Source organism: Agelaius phoeniceus, chromosome 8, assembly GCF_051311805.1.
Source record: "Agelaius phoeniceus isolate bAgePho1 chromosome 8, bAgePho1.hap1, whole genome shotgun sequence".
Taxonomy (NCBI): Eukaryota; Metazoa; Chordata; class Aves; order Passeriformes; family Icteridae; genus Agelaius; species Agelaius phoeniceus.
The window spans coordinates 34,683,942-34,703,153 of NC_135272.1; the positions used below are offsets into that span (position 1 = coordinate 34,683,942).

The window sequence follows — 19,212 nt, forward strand, 5'->3', positions numbered from 1 at the left end:
CACGGTGCCCGGTACGTGCGGCGCTGGCAGGAAAAGCTGGGGAAACTCCTGTTTGCTGGGCCATGACCTGTGGAGCTGCATCATTGTAGGAAATACCAGGTTAGCTCCAGGAGCAGGGAAGTGTTACAGCTCTTTGTTCTTGCACAGAAGTTTTCAATATCAGCGAGAGCATCAGTGTGTGTATTCAGATTTCCATCTGTCATGCAAGCATAAATCGAAAGCACTCTGTGAGATCAGTCATGCCCAGAATATCTGAAGTTACCTAAAATGTTGGTGGATTAACATCTCACATTTTTCTCCAGAGTCCTGAGTGGTGCAGACCCTCTGTTAATCATATATTGTAAGCTGAGGCAATACATTAAGTATGGAAAATAGGTTTATATAACAAAGATAAGGCAGAACGAACTGGATCCACAAATGTCTTTCTACTCACTCTGTCTGTAATCATTTCATTACATTTCTTTGGGGTTTATCCAGTTTTACTGTGACCACCTACTGACAATGTCTCTGAAAGGAAAGAAGAAAAAGCACGACATTCTAACATGCAAGACATAGAAAATAAATCCTGTGACGTTTTCTAATATGGGAATGTTCCTAAATGCCAGACTAAAACATCCCTCCAACGGTTTCTTTTACAGACTTCCCTTGTTCCAGAAACTTGGCCTGACTTAGGAGGAAACCCCATAGCTGTCCCTTAAAAGTTGAATTGCATCAGTGTGGGCAAGATGTTGGGCCAAATTCCTTAATGGTGCAATTCCATGAAAATCAGAAATCCTACACCAGAGCTGAATCTGCCCTGTGGTATAAAATGATCTCCCTGGAGGCAAGACTTTTGGAAATAGTATCATATTTTAATTCTAAACAGACAATTTGTTTTGGGTTGTATACAGAGCATGACAATCTCACTGCTATAAGAATCAGCTACATAAAAGGTGACTTTATCCCCGTTTCTTGTGCTGTTTGGTTTATCTGTGTGTGATTTGCAGGTAGCTACATGATCCTACAAACTTCTTTTTATGTAATGGAATGAGCCCCTGCTCCGTTTAAGATTTTAAAAGATTACAGAGCTGGCGTTGGAACATTTGTACATTTTGCAATGAGTTAAGGAGAAAGGCTGCGTGTTGTTTATAATCTGGGAAGTACAGATCCCAGTTAATCTTATCCTTGGAGAACAGACAGTTATATTTTTTTACAAATTAACAGATCCTGACTGATTGCCTCCCATGACTGTGTTCACCAGTTTTGGAATTCAAAGGGCAAAATAGGATCTGCCTTTTGTAGAAGGTGCCAGGAATGGCATCAGGACACACTGCCTGGAGGGTGGCTGAGCCTTTTCAATCCTCCCCACACTGACTGGATTTGGCACCACTGTGTGATATATCACCACTCCAACAAAGCACTTCATGCAAGCTGGTCATATCCTATGGAAAAAGTCTTGGAAGGATGTTGCAGAAAAAAAATTTAACCTCTGTTCGCAGTTTTTCTGGAGATGTAAGGTATTGTGAAATTTGAGGAGATTTTCACAGCTTGGCTTGTGAAATTCATTTCCAGCTCGACAGACTGTGATTTCACGATTTTGCACATCTGGATTTTGGCACAGGGCTGTGGGGGGGATGTCTCTGGCAGTTTGCCTCCCAGGACAGTGTGTTTGCTCCCAGGCAGTGAAGAGTCCAGACCTGGCTGAGCTGTCCCCTGCCTGCCCTGCCCTGGGCACTGTCTGTTCCACAAGGGAAAGGCTGCACAGCTGGAGCTGGCCCTGACATCAGTGAGCTCAGGAATTGCTTGAATAAAAATGTTAAAGATAAAGTCATGTTTTTAAAATTCAAGGAGTGTAAAGGATAGGCAAAAAAAGTTGTAGGGGTATCTGTACTGTGTGTTTTGGGGAGCAAGCAACATTTTCCCTTGCTGAAAACACAGTGTGCACAGACTACTGAGCATCTCTCTGCCACACTGCACCAGTGGGCTGCTTTTTAGGCCAGGCATTTTGGGAGGGGGTCTTCTCCTTCTGGCAATCTTCCCAGAGGGGAACCAGTTGATGAAACAGGACTTTAAGCCAGGATTTTTTCAGCATTCACACCATGTAAGGAGAGTTTACAAAGGTGGCAAGAGCCATGTGCATTTTCCCTTTGTGCATCGCTGTGTGACAGCAAAGTCATCCTATTTTCCCACCAGGAGCACATGGGATCACAAAACCTCCCTTATTCTTATGGCATTGGAAGTGTGGTTTCGAAAGAAAAATCCCTGTGCTGTCTGGAATGCTCAACTGTTGGGTACCAGAGTCGGAAAACATCCTGCCTGCCACGAACGTTAGGAAAACAGAGCAGCCCTGACTCCAGTGCCAAGTGGTTTTTTGGAAGGCTGACTCCCCTGAGAATAAAGGATATTGGTGTCCAGCCAAGTGGGCAGGCAGGAACAGGCCCTGGGCAAGACACTGGAATTTTGGTGGAGCCTGAAATATTGTCTGCTTGTTTGTATCAGCTTCTGACTTTGGTATTAAAAGGTGAGCTACCCAAAACGTGAGGGAATGGACCACAACTTGATAAAATTGGAATTATTTTTCTGGCTATATTTAGAGGAACTTAAAACAGGGATTTCCCTTTTTGGCCACTCCAGTATCCAAGAGTAACCTAATATTTCTGTTAAAACCAGAAAAAATCCCCCAAAGGAAATTTCCTTTTTTTCCTATTGTACACTCAAAAATCCCTTCTTGTTGCAGAGAATTAATTTAGTTTTTACTTCCCCATTTCCCTGTTTAGATGAATAGTCCTGGTCTAATGGCCCAATAAGCACTTCATCCAGAGTATTCCCCAGCTTATACTTCCCATAACACTTGAAGAAGTGCTATACTTCATCAAATGAGATTAAAACCCACCCTCACGTGCTTGTATGAACTGCCAAAGCACACGCACAAGCAAGAACTTTATTAAATATTTTTTCCCTTCTATTTTTATGCTAAGAAACATCTAAATGTAATTTTGGGGTGTTCAGAGGTCCATTGCTGCCTGACATTCACCAGAGGTTGGGATGTTGGGGCAAAACTTGCACCCACTGAGCTCAAGAGACGTTTTTGTGTTGATCTCAGCAGAGCAGGGCTGGGTCTTTATTTCCTCAACAAGGCTGGAAAATGTTCATTCTGCCTCTTTCCCCTGCACACACATATTTTCTTTTCTTTACAGAAGGAGTCATTTGTCTTTATCTCACCATTCACCTCTCTCTCTGATTGCAGTTAATGGAATTGTCACCTTTATGGACTCATGCTCCATTTCTCAACCTGTCTGGACTTTGGCCTCCAAAGGTTACCACAGCTAGTGAAGTAATATGATTGAGACTTTTTCGACAGATTTATGCAAGATTTCTTCTCCAGCAAGTGTCACATCTAGTCTAGTTCTGCAAAAGAGAATATTTCAAAGATGCCAACTGTCATCTAAACCCACTAAATTGTTCTGTGGGGTTGAGAGGACTGAGGGCCATCTCGGGCAATGCTGATTTACACTACCTGGAGCTGTTTCCCCGCTGCTTGAAATACAGGCTCTGGTTAATCACTAAAAAAAAGAACATCCCTGTCTCCCAGAAAGCACATTTAAAATGGAATTTTCATTAGTTACTCTGTAATGAAAAGGCAAAAGGGTGTATTTTAAGTGAATCTGTCCAGAATCTTGGAAGAAGGGGGGGTGTTATTTGATGGAAAACTACAGCAGCCACACACTAAACAGGAAAAATTGGTCTTGAGTTCATTTAAGACACACACATCCACAGAATATTTTCAAGTTTATAGAAATATTTTGGAATTATAGAGGATTCACTGCACATGTTTCTGCTCCTCATGCATTTGATACAAAGCACAAATTAATCATCATTATTCTGCACTAATATAACACCTCTTAACCTTCAGCTTTCAGAATATTTCAAAGGAGCAATGAATTAAGCCTCATGTGGGCTTGGGAATATGTGATAATCTAAACTTGGATTCTTTAATAAAAAGCATTTTCAGGACTTTGATTTTGGAAGTTGTAAACTTATAATTGTTCTTGAAAATATCTTCCTTTGTCACTCGCTTGGAAAGAAATCATGTGAGTACTAGAGAAGTGTGATGAAATGGAAAAATGTATTAAGTTAATCAATTTGCCTGTACTTATTTTTGTTATTTATTGGAACAAAAAGACCTGGGTAAATCGAGGTGATAATGTGATATAGGTTTAAAAAAGGCAAATTTGATGCCTGTCTGTAACTAAAAGTGTGCAGGGGGAATTATTATTGCCACTGTACAAGTCTCTTGCAAGCCATCATTTAAACATTACACAGTATGTCAGACTCTGATCACTCACGCTCAGGAAAGATGAATTCTGAATGACAGAAGTGAAGGAAAAACTATTAGATGATCCACAACTTGCTGTTATGAGAGAAAATAAATGATTAATATTTAAGTTGGCAAAACAAATAAGGGACTTCAGTGGTGTCTACAAATACATTGTGGGAGGAGAACAAGTATTATACTAAAAGAAACTGTCAGTGTATGACTATAGAGAGGGCAGAAATAAATTTGTTTTTAATGAACAGAGGAATGGGATTCTGGAACAGAATCAGGTCCATTTCTCTGGGCTTCATTTTATTGCTTTTCAGTTGAACAAAACATTTGGGTATCTCCCCAGTCACGGTGCCTTGTTTTAGGCCACTGAGCTAATGTGAAACAGCTCATTTGTGTCTCTGAACTTTACACTTTCCCTGCATGGAGCGCTTCCCTGGCCAGAGTGGTGGCCCTGCTCTGGGATTTGTCCCCACGGGCCAGGTCTGACTCAGATTGGGATGTGCACATCTCAGAAAACAGAAATTTAAATCTCACTACACTGCAGACCTCCTGGGGAGCAAAGCAGAGCATGAGGGCACACATTCACACCATGCTGTAAAATGACTTGGAATTACAGTCAGGAGGGGGTATTTTATTTTTTAACCTATCTATTCAAAGCAAAACATTTGGACTAATGAAGAAACCCCCAAACACTGCAGTTTGGGTCTAATGTCCTTTCTAAGCCAGCCCAGACACAAGCTATTCCCAACAGAAAAATCAATTTTCACCCAGATTTCAGTTTGGTATAAGCAGTGTTTTCCACCAGAAAATCATCCCAACGGAAAATTCCTAACTGGTTCTAGTACAAAGTGACTAGCAAAGCTCTCAAAATGATTCAGTGGCAAGGCTGGAATGAGAACCCACAGCTCCTGACCACGAACCCTGTGCTCTAACCACGAGACAAACACTCATCTTTCCCTGAGCAAGGTTGTTCCTGCAGCATTTCTGCTCGGGCCGAAGTGGGAATACTCTGGAAATGTTGCAAGACAACTTTTTTTTGCTGCATGATTTCCTGTTGTAGAATATTTGGGGGGTAACGGGAAAAATCCCTGGTGGCTCCCTGGGGCCAGAAGTGTTTGGACATGATGGGAATGTGAGGGCTGCCATCTGCTCCTCCCTGCGTGGGTTGAGGAGGGTCACGCAGGGGTGTGGTGGGATCTGTCCCAAACCATGGAGTGCTCAGCCACGGCTGGACTCGATGATCCGAGAGGTCTTTTCCAACCTCATTGATTCTGTGATTTCTCTGTTTTTCAGGGATGCATTTGAGGGCATCCTCTATCCGTTTTAAGTAAACCTTAACTAAACCCAGGGTTTTCTTCCTCACATCAGCAACTCTCCAGCTTTTCAGGTAAAACTCTCAGAGTGTCCCCATGCAGAAAACCAATCTCATGGCTTGCAGCCGTTTTACTTTTAAGAAGCATTTACATTACATTTAAGGAGGCTCAGAGTGAGATGTCCTGAGCCCAGACATTCCCTCCTGTTTATTTATTCTTCTATATGTTTCTATATAGTTATTTGCCTGTTTTTATATATTTATTTATTCTCCTATACTGTACAGGTTCTTCTCAGTGGCTTCTCCACGTGGCTTCTTGCACCGCTTCTACGACCCCCGATATTTCGCAGCCGTGTACGCGGCAGCGGGGCTGGAAAATCAGATTTACCATCCGTTTACAAACCGCGCCAAGCCCCCGCCTTGTTCCCGTTCCAGACCCGGGCGCAGGGCGATTCCCGGCCCGAGCCGCCGCTGCCCTCAGCGCCCGGCGGCGCCGCCGCTTCCCCCGCCCGCCGCTTCCCGGCGCAGGCGCGGCCGGCCCGGCCCGGGGCAGCCCGGCGGCTTTCCCGGCAGCGGCGGGTTCAGGGGACGTCCCCGCCGGGGTGTGCAGGCCCGGGCAGTGCCGGGGGCACAAGTAAGTGATGGCTGCAGAGTAAGTGACGGCGCTGGCCGGGCCGCGGCGGCCCCGCGCCCTCAGCGCGGCCGCCGTGAGGGGAGCGCAGCGCGCGCCGCCTCAGCGCGGCTCCCGCCCCTCTCCTTGCCCCCGTCCCTGCCCCCGATCCTGCCCCTTCTCCGCCGTGACGCCCGGAGGGTTCCGTCCCCCTCCGGTAGGGCTCGGATCCTGCTGCTCTGAAGGGAGCTCTGGCGTTCGTGTTGTTGTTTAATCACCAGCGCCGCCTCTTTCCCCAGGGAGCCCCTGGCCGCAGCCGCGGGCCCCGTGCGGCGCGCCCCGGCCGTGCGTGGGCTGAGCGCTCACATCGCCCCAGATCAGCTCAGAGCCTGCTTTTCGTGCAGCCCGGGGGATTTACGGCCTGCTGGCTGTCCCGAGTTCTCTCCTCCTGACGTTTCTGTACAGCACGGCCATATGTGACTCCCACTGTAATTCAGCGGGAGCGGGGCTGCCCCTCACAGCCCCCGCTGGGGTGCCCAGTGCCAGGGGAGGCGTTTGGTGCTGTCCAGGGTGGGCACACGGATCCTCCCAGTGCCTCCTGTGCTGTTGGATCACCTTTATCCCAGCTGCCTTCCCATGTGCTTCAAATACAGCTTCCTGGTGAGGGAAAATGAGAGGCACACGCTAATTTCTTCATGATGCCGAGTGACAGGACGTGAGGGAATGGCCTGAACCTGTGTCAGGAGAGGTTGAGGTTGGATAGTAGAAAAATATTTTCCCCTGGAGGGTGGTCGGGTGCTGGAACAGGCTCCCCTGGAAGGGTCACAGAACCAAACCTTCCAGAGCTCAAGGGAACATTTGGACAATGCTCTTGGGCACATGGTGTGATTCTTGGGGTTCTGTGCAGGTCCAGGACTTGGGCTCGATGATCCTTGAGTGTCCTTTCCCAGCTCAGCTTTTTCTGTGGTTCTGTGAAAGGGCAGCGCTCAGGTGATCTGACCTGGGCAAGTAGGACATGCACATCACTCACACCCTTGCCTAATCTTCCATATCCCTAGGAGATTTCCATAAATGCAGTCTCCAGTCTCGTCTCTCTGGCCCTGGTGTCCCGCTGCCACCACTGCCTCCCTTGTCCTCATGCAGCTCCCCTTTCTGGCACCTTCACAGCCTTGTCTCCTTGTCATGCCCCTGTGATCCCAAGCAGCTCCTGGGCTGGCACAGAGCACACCCCAGGAACCTGCTGGAATTTACTCGTGCTTGGCTCGGGGCTGCCAGCACGGCCGTGTTCCTCACTGCTGCCAGGCTCTGCCCCGGTGAGGAACTGGTAACTTGGCAGATTCCTTCCCTGCTGAGGTGCCTGGGATTTGTTAGGAAGTTTAATAAACTTAGCACCAGTGCTCTTCTCTGGAGAGCACTTACGAAACAAATTCCAGGGAAGTAGAGGAAAGGGCTCGGTCATCTCGGAGGTTTTTAAAAAGTAATAAGCAGACACATTGTTGGGAAGGTGGTCTTGTATTTCATTCTCGTATATTTCATGCCCTTGTATTTCACTCTCATGTATTTCATTCTCGTGTATTTCATTCTTGTGTATTTCCTTCTCATGCATTTCATTCTATTTTCTTATCCTGGAAGATCATTTGCTTAAATAGTTGGGGTTAACTTTTTTTTAAGTGTACTTAGATATAATACAAAACCAAGGAAATTTTAAAGGCTCTGTAATGTTAATGGTCCCTTTCCTTCAGGAATGTGTATGAGTATATGGAAAAAAAAAAAAAAAGAGACACTTCTTTTTCCTGGGAAGAGTGTCTGGGATAGGAGGATGAATGCAGAGAGAATTGGTTGCTTGTAGGGACAGCTGTTCCCAGCTATAAGAATCATGGCAGAAATAAATTTATAGTGTCAGTAGAGACTAAATAAACTAGTTCAATGCTAGGAAGTTTTTATGTGTATTCTTAGCCACTTCTGTTACTCCATTCTGTGTTTCTCAGTTAAATTATCATTTTAAAACATTGGTTCTTTTGCATAAATAAATAACTGGTTTTGTGCAGAATTAGTGTTTCTTTTAACCTAAGCTAATATGCAACCCCACTTCCCCTTAAGTAGCTGTGACAGGAACTTTGGGGAGAGTGTTTTTGAAATTGCAGCCCAAATAAATGTTTAATTTTAAACTGACAGATTACTTGGGGCTGTCATTCTTCTCAGGCTTTTACTATGCAAGAGTGAACAAATCCTATAAAATAAACCGTGGATTGGGCTTATGGACACATGTTTGCTTCTGGGCTGAGCATCTTGAAGTGGTTTGCAGTATGTCTTTAAAAATTTATTTCACTGTTGCATCTACTGCTGGCCTAAGTGCTCCAGTATCTGCCAGGAGTAATTATAGGCAGTTGGTTCAGATGTTGCTTAAATGTGTAAGCCTTGATGGGAAATGCAGTGGATTTCAGCCAGAATGCTAATTTTGATGTTTTATCATTTCATAAAACTGTGAACTCAGAACAAATTATTTTTATACTGATCTGCTGATATGTAATCACAGGGTTAGTGCCAGATTCAACCGTGATGTAGCACCGGAATCTAAAGATGGGATTAAAGTTAGAGTATCAGCACTAGCCTAGGTTGGCTAATTTGTATCCACAGTGGCACAATGGCTGTATTTACCCACGGAACCTGCGCAGAAACTCCTGGTGCCAAGGATGGTTTGCTGCAGAAATGCAGTTTAAAACTGTTGTGTGAATTGTAATTGTGCCTTTTGTATTGCATTCTCCTCCAAATTATGTTTTATGACTTAAACAGATATTTTGCAAATTCACATTATTGTGCTAGGCTGTGTTTATAGTATAGTGCTTTTTTTGTGGTGTGTGTTTTGTTGGTTTTTTATTTGTTTCTCCACTTTCATCATAGCATAGAGTGAAAAAAAAAAGTCACAGTACATGAATCAATTTTACAGGCAAAGAGCAGAGATTATTCTCTCTGTCCATCATGAGTAGGTTAAAGTGATAGAGACACAGGGATATGAAAGATCTTCCTTAGCATTAGATTGATAAGCTGTGGATCCAAACACTTGGGTCCATCAGTCATTTTGGAGCCTGTTACCTCTTTTCAACTAGTCATGAAGCTGCTACAGCCAGAATTTATGTAATAATTAGATGGCATTTTTTCCCCCCTCAGTCAATGTAAACAAGATAGTGTCTTCTTTCAGGGCTCCAGGCATTCTGCAGAGTCATTTGGGACACGTCTGTCTGCCAGGTCATTAGCACAGCCTTTGGGGATGTGTGCAGCTGCAGCGTCAGAGCAGGGAATGGCTCTCAGGAGCGTGGTGTGCATGGCTTGTATCCACTGCTGTTGCCAGGCTGGGGAAAAGAAAGGGTGCTGCTAGACACCCCCCTTATTCCTTAGCTTTTCCTGCCTGGGAATTGTGTCCTGGCATTTACTGATCAACATTTCCTCTGCTGGACAAGCTGGAGGTTATGGCAAGTGTTCAAAGTCCTGCCATCGTGTGAGTTGCACCTGTGATGTTCGTGAGTGTCAGGGGTTTAGTCCTGAACTCCTGATAGTGGCTGGGAGGTTGCCACCGATGGATGTAGGATCAGAGCCTGCTTTTGAAGTGATGGCCCAGTCCCAGCAGGGCCCAGAGTGCTCTGGAGAGAATTGGAGCTGTTGTTTTTCCCCAAAGGCTGTGTCTTGTCACCTCACATTGTGTGTTCTCACAGCCCTCTTCTCAGCCTTCCTTTTTCCTGAGAGCTCCTCTCTGCAGGTGCTTCCTGCTGTTCCCGGGGTTAGGTGGGCTCTGGAGCAGGGGCGGCTGCACTTGTTTCCTTTGTGTGCCAGGGAGCAGCGGGGCAGCCGGGTGTGCTCGGCATGGGCCTCGTGCTGCTGCTGCCCTGCAGAGCCTGTCAGGGCATGCAGCAGCCTCAGCGGGGCCAGGGAAAACCAGGGGGAGCAGTAGCCCTGAGTGTTCCCCAAGCATGTAGTTGGAAGAGTTCCTGGATCCCTCTGCTGTGAGCTCAGTGTTTTGGGACCTGCCTGAAGCTGGAAATCCCTGGCCAGTTCTGTGCTCCTGAGCAGCACCTCTGAGCTGACACCAACACGTGGTTTTCCTACTGATGCATCTCTGAGCAGTATCTCCACCTGCCCACAGTGGCCTTGGCATTATTTCTTGCTGTTTATTAGTACTGACTGCTGCAGTGTGTTATGGTACTTGTGTTACTGCCACATCCATGAGCACTCAGAGCAGGAAAATGCTTTTTGTCTTTCCTGACCATATAGAGATTGTGAGTTCAGCTCAATACCCATGATGTGTGGATAGCTGCAGTGAGGCCTTTGGGGGTGATTCAGAATGCAATGGAATCATGACTGCATGGAGAAAGTAAATACACAGCAATTGCTTAATGTCTCCTCTAGCTCAGGAACTCAGACACATCAAACAAAACTAGCAGGTGGCATGCTCAGAACAAACCAAAGGGCTTTTTCCTGCATTGTTTACACAGAACTTTATAACTCGTTACCACAGTAGTTTGCAGTTAGAAAAGTTTCCCTGGATTCAGAAAGAGCACAAACAAATTTAGAGAGGAAAAAGCCTTCAAGGTCTGCTAATCCTAAAGATAAAATTTCTGGCTCAGGAAGTGCCTTTACTATAGATAGCAGGAGGAAAGGTGTCCTGGGGAAGTACTGCTGGATGAAAAGGGCAGGCATATGCTTTTCCTACGGCTTCTGCTGTTTGTGGAGGATCCTGGGCTAATTGGACCTTTCATCTGACCCAGCACAGCCATGCTCTTCTCTTTAATCAGGGGCCAGAATGCCATTGCTCCTATTTGATCATCAGTACCACAGGCTGTGTCTGCTTGTGTGAGCTGAAGACAGGAACTGGAAGGAGAGCAAATAATTCTTCTGTTTAGTACAAACTCTTCTCAAGCAGAATATAGAGAAAACCAGCTCTGCTGTTGGTATTTACTGACACTGGTCATGCTGACATCCTTCTGCTGTTCCTGACTGAGATAACTATGTAGGCAGTCAAAGCTTAAAAAAAATAATTTTTGGATCTAATTTCTTAGAATAATTTAGTAATTTTCATTTCTCCCCTTCCTGGTGACACCAGGATAAACCCGAATGTGCCCTTTTTTAAATCAGAGCAGGTGGAAGTAGTTTGGCCTGAAAGTATTTAAAATCCAAAAGATAGAATTAGAGGGCAGAGGGCAGCAATGAAGTAATGACTTTGTCTTGGACACTGAAAGCAAGGGGAAGAAAAAAGATCTGGAGAGACATTACAGCAAATTAGTACATAGTGAATTATTTATAGAGAGAAAAGGAGATACTAGAAAATAGTAGAATATTATCAGTCTTGCCTATGCTGAGATTTATTGACATTGCATTACAATGTTAGGGGGACTGTTAGGAAGGTTTTGATGAGCAGTCTAAATATTATAGGACTGGAATAAGGGTTTTATCCTACTACTGAAATCTTTCATTATTTTAAGCTGTTTTTCCGTGTAAGATGTAAGAAAACTTCACAGAATGTACCAGAGAACTGATGAAAGAATCTAGAGGTGTTTGGTTTTCAATTAAGAAGTGTATTTTCCCCAGCTCCATTTTTATTTGTTCCAGTTTTGTTACTGTTAGCACAGTCCTCACATTCCTAAGACAGAGATCCTGCATGTACGTGTTTCTGTTTGGGGAAGGGAAAAGGGGAGGTGAGGAGTGCTTTTGTTCCTTGTGTTTGTTTTGTTTGCTGTGGGGTAGCTGACAAATAAATGCTTGTTGATAGTTATAGCACACTCCCTTGGGCATTTAAGGATATTTTCTATATTAGTACTGCCCTTCACCACAGTGTTAGAATTCCCCATCTGCTCCTGCTCTCCCACACAGACATGTGCCTTCTTTCCACATCCAAACAGGAATTACAGAAGCTGGAGGAGCAAAGGGAGTTCAATGTCTTCAAGCAGATCCTGCCACTCTACCACCACCACTTGTATTGGTTACTTACCTCTAGCAAGCCAACAAAGTGCTGAATTTCCAGTATAATGTCAAAAGGGCTTGTTTTGGTTAATGTCCTTTCTACAGTTGAAAAGCAGCTTTTCTTTAGCATATTTAGATCTTTTCACACGAGGCTTATGAAGCCTAATTTGAGCCTGTTAATCTTTTTCTTGGTAACCCATAGAAAAGCACAGCTGCACTACTAAAAACACTCTGTTTATCCACAATCACCGGGTCTGGGCAGCCCGCAGCATTCCAGAGATCAAAGTTTAAAACAGACATGCCAGTCCTTCCTAACTCTTTGTGTTTAAGCACACAGCACCACGAAGTCTAAATTGCTGCTGCTGAAAGCTTGTGCTGAGCTTGGCCCTATGCTGATGTGAGTGCAGCCCCTCCTGCACCCTGGCTTTAACAGAAAGGTATGTCCTGGCAGCTCGATAACTGTGAGGTAAAGTGGGACAGACAAGTCTAACAGTGCTCATGAAAAACTCATCTGGTTACTTACTCATTCCTTTTAAATTAAAGTAAATAATGTTAAGGATTTTTTTTTTATTTAATATTTTTGCAACTTAGTTTCACCCCTCCTTTTTCTTTCTTCATTGCTTATGTGGGAAAACTAACACATTTGTACAAGGATAAACTGGGAAGTCTGTGGTTTCCAGCATGCACATTTTGAATAATATTTATACAGACTATTATTTAATGGGCCATATAAATATTTATAATATGCTGTAGCCTTTTGATCATAAATGCTTGTTTGAAAAGCCATTCTGTCCCTGCTGTGATTTGCAGAGAAAGAGGCCATTGCTGGTTTGGAGGGAATTTTGGCTTCTTATCCTGACTTAGCAGTTACAGTCATGGATTAACACGGTCAAGCTGGACATGTCTTCTAGGTTTACTTTTTTCCTCTGCCCCTCTCCTTCTGTTTTCAAATTCAAATAATAAGTTTAAATTATGAGGCTTGACTTTTGCAGTGGACAGACAAGGCTGTATTGAAGGAGGCCTTTTTTCCTGGCTGCAAGGAGCCAGGCTTCCTGGGTTTAGATACTTCAGGGATTTAGAAGGTTCTATCTCCACTGCCTTCCATCCCTTGGGAGTCCATGAACATGCATCATCCATGCATAAAATATTTTGGTGTCATGTTAGGAATATTGTGCTTGATTGACTGACCTGTCTGACTGGACTTGAAGGACATTTTATTTCAGTCATTTTTCTGGTTCAGTTTTCCTCATGATTTTATTGCCTGCAGAAGTAAAGAATCCAGCAGATTAAAAAATCCAAACCAATGTTTTATTTGCACAACAATTTTATTTTCACATGGCAATGAATGTTGGTGTTCAAATTCCAAAGCAAGGGAATTTGTGCAGGGACCTTCTGTTACCCCTGAAATCCATTAAAGAGTTCCTTCAGCTTTGATTTGGAGCTTCCTTTTGTACCAAAGAAATCTTCTGGAAACAAAACAGAATGACAACATTCCTTTTTAAAATTCTTATCACTGTACTTTGGCTAAATATTTTCCACCAACTTCTCTGCTGAGTTCTTAGGTTCTCAAGAAATACCCTTGGGCAGAGTCCATAATTACTGACATTTATGACCTAGAGATGACAGTGCTTTTTGTGGATGGGGTTGATAAGTAGGTGGCATACCAAGTGTTTGGTATTCCAAAAAAACCCTTGGCATCAAATTATGTTTTTGCAAGCAGATCAGATCCTGTTGCAGAGACACTTTACTTTGAAAAGCCTCTGTAACTTAGTGCTTGCTGTTCTTGAAAAAGGATTCATATTTACTTTTAGCCTTTTTTTAATGAGATATTGAGTGAATCTTGCTGCTTTGTGAATCTAGGTGAGCTTTATTTAGAAAGAGACCAGTTAAAGTAAGTTTGGGGTTCTTGGTTTTGTACTGTCACTTTTTCCTGTTCCCACTGATTGACAGCAATAAACTGGTGGATGTGCAAAGGCTGATATGAACTGCTCAAGCACATAAACAAACTCTGCTTCCTGCCCAGTCACTCACACAGGCACATCCTGGTTGCTTAGTAAGGAAAAAAAAGGAAAGTAAACATTACATGGGCAGATTGGGTTCCAGGTTTCAAATGTTTGTGGGAAGAATCCAATGCAAAGCCATAATTTCAAGTGCTGAGTAGGAGGTACTGTGAGCTTAATTCTCTAACATCTGCTAAGCTTGTTCTCTAAGTAGCAAAAACACATTAATGAGCTAAAATCAAGGCTGCCATACAAGGAAGAGAAATTTGGAGTAATATTGTGTGTGTGAGCAGGAGGCAGGATATAAAATACTCCTTTTGCTATTTGTATTTAGTGAAGAGCAAGTAAGAAGGATTTGCCTATGTTTAAAAAAAAAGAATATGTTTTGCAGCTTGTGGTTTATTCTCAACTTTTTATGAGTCAGCAGCTAAAGGCAGAGCCGAAATAGGGGAAAAATAGGGAAATTTGTGAGATAGTGTCAGGAACAGTATTATGCAATGCCTTTGTAGTAAAATTTCTCACAAGGAACTTGCAGCACCTGCAGCCAGCCTTTAGAGCTTTGGGGAGGTGAAGTACAAAATTAAGAAGTAAATACCATGTTGAAAAGAATGTCTTAAAACTGCTTTTCCAGCTGAGGGCTAAGGGGGAGAAGCTGAGTGCTGTCACCCCCCAGGTGACAGATGCATATTAATCACCCCTAGCAGCAGAGTTGTCTTCTCTGGCAGAGGGATTGGCTTTTGTTCCTCTGACCAGGTCACAGAGCCAGGGCCAAGAAAATAAAGCAGGCCTTCTTGCCAATATTCCTAGGTGTTAGACTCATGGCACACCATTATTTTTAGCTGATTGCTCATCACTTGGACACATGACCTTGCTTAAGGAGATTAGTGTGAGTTGCACCTAATCTGCTGGGCAGAACCAGCATGCTGGGAGGCAGCAGCCAGGATTTCCAGCAGGACCACAATATGCTCTATAGCTTGGAGGTTTTCTACTTTCTGACATTATTACAAGCTGGTGATCTGTGCAGCTACTCCGGTGACCCTGCAGGGTGTGAGCAGAACGTGGTGTGGTGACAGCTTTGGTCTGTACCAGGGACAGAACTCCCTTGTACTGGCCAAGCAAAGAACAAAACCATGGGCCCTGGACCCAGCAGTGGGGTCTGGGCATGAAGTGCCAGATTGAAAAGGGAAGAATGATTGTGTGATAGCAGACCTCCACTGACTGACCACATTTCCATGAGCTGTTGAAAGGGTGGGAGGAAGGGAAGCCTCAGTTGATTTCTTCAGCTGAGGTGTTATGCGATTTTAAGTGCAAATGAAACTTTGTCCTAATTAATTATTATCCAAAGTTGGAATTTTCTGAGACTGAGGGCTCCTTGTTTTCTTCTCTATTTCACCGGCTGCCTCTAACCCTCAATGATTGTAGATTTGTGATACCTATCAGCAGCAGTGGTTACAAGACAGCCATGGATGTGAAAGACACCTACATTATGCCAGTAGATCTTGACCTGTACTCAATGTTATTATTAAAAAAAAAAAGAAAAAAATATTAATTTGGAATGTGATTAATCATATTCTATTAATCAGGACTTTCCAAATCTTTCCTCTTTGCTTATATTCCTCCCTCTAACCACCCCATCTGCCATATCCAGATATTATTAGGTCACTTCTTTAGGAGAAGTGGGCTGGTTTTAAGTAGAGCCATTTTGATGCTCTGTAAATACCACATGTTTTAAATGCCAATTTATCCATTTATTTTCTGAATATCAGAAGCTGTGTGTCAGCTGAGTTTCATGTGTTTCAGAGATGTAAAAGGTTCATACAAGCACTAAACAGGGTACTTGTCTGACGTTTCAAATATTTCTATCAGCTCTTACTTAGCATTCTCACAGCTTGATTAAAATGTAAATGTTAACTATTAATTAAGAACAAACCGTGAGAAATTAAGAACAGTGAATTTGTCACTGTATTAAATGTCAAATAGTTAAACTTAATGTAGTGAAATAAGCAACTCATTGTGAATAATTAAATCAATTAAGTTAACCTCACTTTGTACTTGTAGGATGTCAGAGTAGGCAGAGTTTTCACACCATGCTCTCATGGCTCAACACATTTTCAGAAAATTATTTTCTGAGTCTTAAAAGTGGTGTGAATTGATGGTGGAGAACTCTTGGAAACTTAACTTTAGTTATTCATTTTTTTTTCCTCTGGGTAACATGTAACCAGTTGTCATGTAGTTACTTTATAATTATCTGCATCACACCACAGGTGGGATGTTCGGCTTGATGGGAGGCAGCAGCTCTTGGCACTTTTTCCATCAATCATTTTATCTGCTTTTAACCCCTTTTTTTCCTTTTCCTTCAACAGGTTTTATTAAAAATGCCCAGTGAGAAGCAGAGTGCAGTGAAATACTACGTTGGAGTTGACGTGGGCTCAGCCAGCGTCCGTGCGGCACTGGTGGACGGCTTTGGGATGGTGGTGGCACACGCAGAGCAACCCATCCAGGTTTGGGAGCCCCAGCCAGACCACTATGAGCAATCCTCTGCAGACATCTGGGCTGCCTGCTGCTCTGTCACAAAGGTGGGCAAGGGCAAAATGAAGGATTTGTGTTGCAGGTGGCTCTGGAAATTTTGAATGTTCATGGTCCTGCAGTCCCCGTGCCTGTCACTTCCACTCATGTCTGTTCATGCTGTGTGACTTGTGTCCACCCTTTGCATTGAAAGCACCTTGAGGCTGATGCAGCCTCACAAATGTCTGTTTTACTGGTGAGGAGTTGAAGGCCAGAGTGAAAAAAGCCTCATGCTACAGCTGCAAATAGGATGAAAGACCTTTCTTTGTGCTGTTACTGCAGAGGGAGGATTTAGCCACTGCCTTCAGGTCTCACATCTGTGAGCTTTGTTTAGCTGGTGTGTGTTCTACCCACGAGACAGTTCTTGGAGGAGTCAAGGTTGCTCAGAACCTGGCAGTGCATATATCTAGAGATGTGCATTGGGCTGCTCTGGAATCATAAAGGAGAATTTATTGTAGAGAGATTGTAATCTGGTTTGTGGATGGCCCCTAAAGTAACACTTGTTATCCCCATTATAAGAGGATCCAGTATTATAAGACCAAAATAAATAATCAATGTCAGTGGATAGTATCAGGCATAAAACCAGATTGAAATAGACTTTACAATAGGGGAAAATTTGTACCCTCTGATCCAGGGCTCTGCCTGTACATGCTGGAGATAAAGGTAAATTAGAGACCTTGCTTGCAGTGCACACAGAGGCCAATTTCATCCTCCTCACTACAGCCCCTGCCTGCTGCATGTTCTAAGGTTGGCTTTTTAAATATTCATGATAAGCTTGGTAATTTGCAGATGGACTGTTCACCCATTGTCTTGTTATTGATCAGCCTTTTCAAACATTAATGAGCTTGGCTCTGCAGAAATGCCCTGAGATGGAGAAGGGGAGGTGAGTGGATAGAAGGAAAAGAAGGGAGTGACAGGAATGATAGGGAAGAACAGCTTGACATTAAAGCAGAGCAAGTCTTCCTCTGCTTATTTGATTTTTCTCTGTCTGAGTGGCTTTGTTCTTGCTCTTGACCTCTTTAAATGCAATCTCTTATATTTAAGCAACAAAATGGTCTCAGAAACTGCAGTTTTACAGAGCCAATAAGAGACTGGCACTGTGCAAGTCTACTGAAAGTCTTTCCTTATAGTACTAATTAAAATAATGATATTTTTATTGTTGCTGAGAAGTGGCAATTTATTACCATACTACATTTTAGGTGTCTTGCAACCTCATTTGGCACTTAATCCTTGTGGATGTTGTGTTTTTTTTTTTTTCCAGGGCTGCTGGAAGCCATGAAGTTCAGGCATTTTGGGGCAATGGTTTGGTTTTTTCTTTTTTTTGAAAACCTTCCAAAAAGTGTGCTATTCACACTCTTGGTAGCTGAGTAAAGGTGTGCATTGCAGAGGTATTATCATGGCTACAGGTTTTGACCAACTTTAGTTTTGGGACCCTTCAGTATTGCAAGACAAACACAATATTACCAAAGCAATTCTGGAAGATTGTTCCTTCCACAGGCAGGAAGTCAGTGAAGTAACTGATGGAAACACTTGGTCCTAGTCCTGGTCTATGTTTCACACCCAGCTCAGCTCCGAGCTTTAGAAAAGAGAGAAAATTAACACTGCAGCTTTTCTGCTACCTTTATTTACTGATATTTTTGTGCTCCCTGCTTTTATCCAGGACTGTGGATAAAGGCCTCTGAGTTAGGATTTGAGACACAAAGAATTTCTGGTAATTTGATGTAATTTGATTGGAAGTTTTAAAGAACACTGAATTTAGGAAATTTCAGCGTTTGAGCTAACTTGTAACTCATTTTGTGTACTCCCTAGTTCACATGGCACTTGCACATGCATGGATATATTTGTGTTTCTGTGTGTTCTGTGTATTTTCAGGAAGTTGTCCGTGGAGTGGATGCCAGCCAGATCCGAGGGCTTGGGTTTGATGCTACCTGTTCCCTTGTTGTGGTGGATAAACAGTTCCAGCCTTTGGCAGTCAACTCTGAAGGTGGGGCTGCACACAGAACGTGGTGTTACTGTGTGAGTTTTACCACTGGTGGGAGGGAACTTCCCATGTCCTCCAAATGCCAAGTGGTGGGGCTGACTCTTGGAGATGCAGATGACACCAACTCTTTTTTATAAGAGGATTTTCCCCCCTGGTTTTTCTGTTTTAATTTTACTGCAAAATTAAATCTGAGATGAGAGTTACTTGCTGTTTGGTTAAATATTTGGCATCCTAAGATCACATTCATTCCTCTTGGCTCTGAGAAATTGCTTCTTAGGAAAATCTACACTCATTTTTCTTTTCGGCATGTTTTCTTCTCCTTCAGACTGTACTGATCATGGTTTTTATAGTGTGTATAAATGCCCATCCACACTGGCTAAATGAATGTTAAAAATGTTAGTGTTAGTGTGGTCTAGCTGCTTGCTCTGCCATGGAGCTGCAGGCAAGAAGTTCAGTTTGTGTATTTATTACATTGGTGTTCTGTCT

The 19,212-nt window shown here is 43.5% G+C and overlaps 1 protein-coding gene across 5 annotated transcripts in view; it reads left to right on the forward strand.

The window, feature by feature from the left end:
- Positions 1-19,212, forward strand: part of FGGY (FGGY carbohydrate kinase domain containing) — a 290,561-nt gene that overhangs the window by 148,057 nt on the left and 123,292 nt on the right. Inside the window, exons 1-4 of one of the 5 annotated variants that reach the window (XM_077182575.1) lie at positions 6,136-6,252; positions 12,511-12,617; positions 16,544-16,756; positions 18,618-18,729. In XM_077182575.1, the coding sequence (XP_077038690.1) occupies positions 16,556-16,756; positions 18,618-18,729 (313 nt within the window). In that variant the 5' untranslated portion in view covers positions 6,136-6,252; positions 12,511-12,617; positions 16,544-16,555. Of the gene's footprint in view, positions 1-5,887; positions 6,253-12,510; positions 12,618-16,423; positions 16,445-16,543; positions 16,757-18,617; positions 18,730-19,212 lie in introns of those variants that run through there. The other 4 variants (XM_077182576.1, XM_077182579.1, XM_077182577.1 and 1 more) reach the window with 4 other exon arrangements.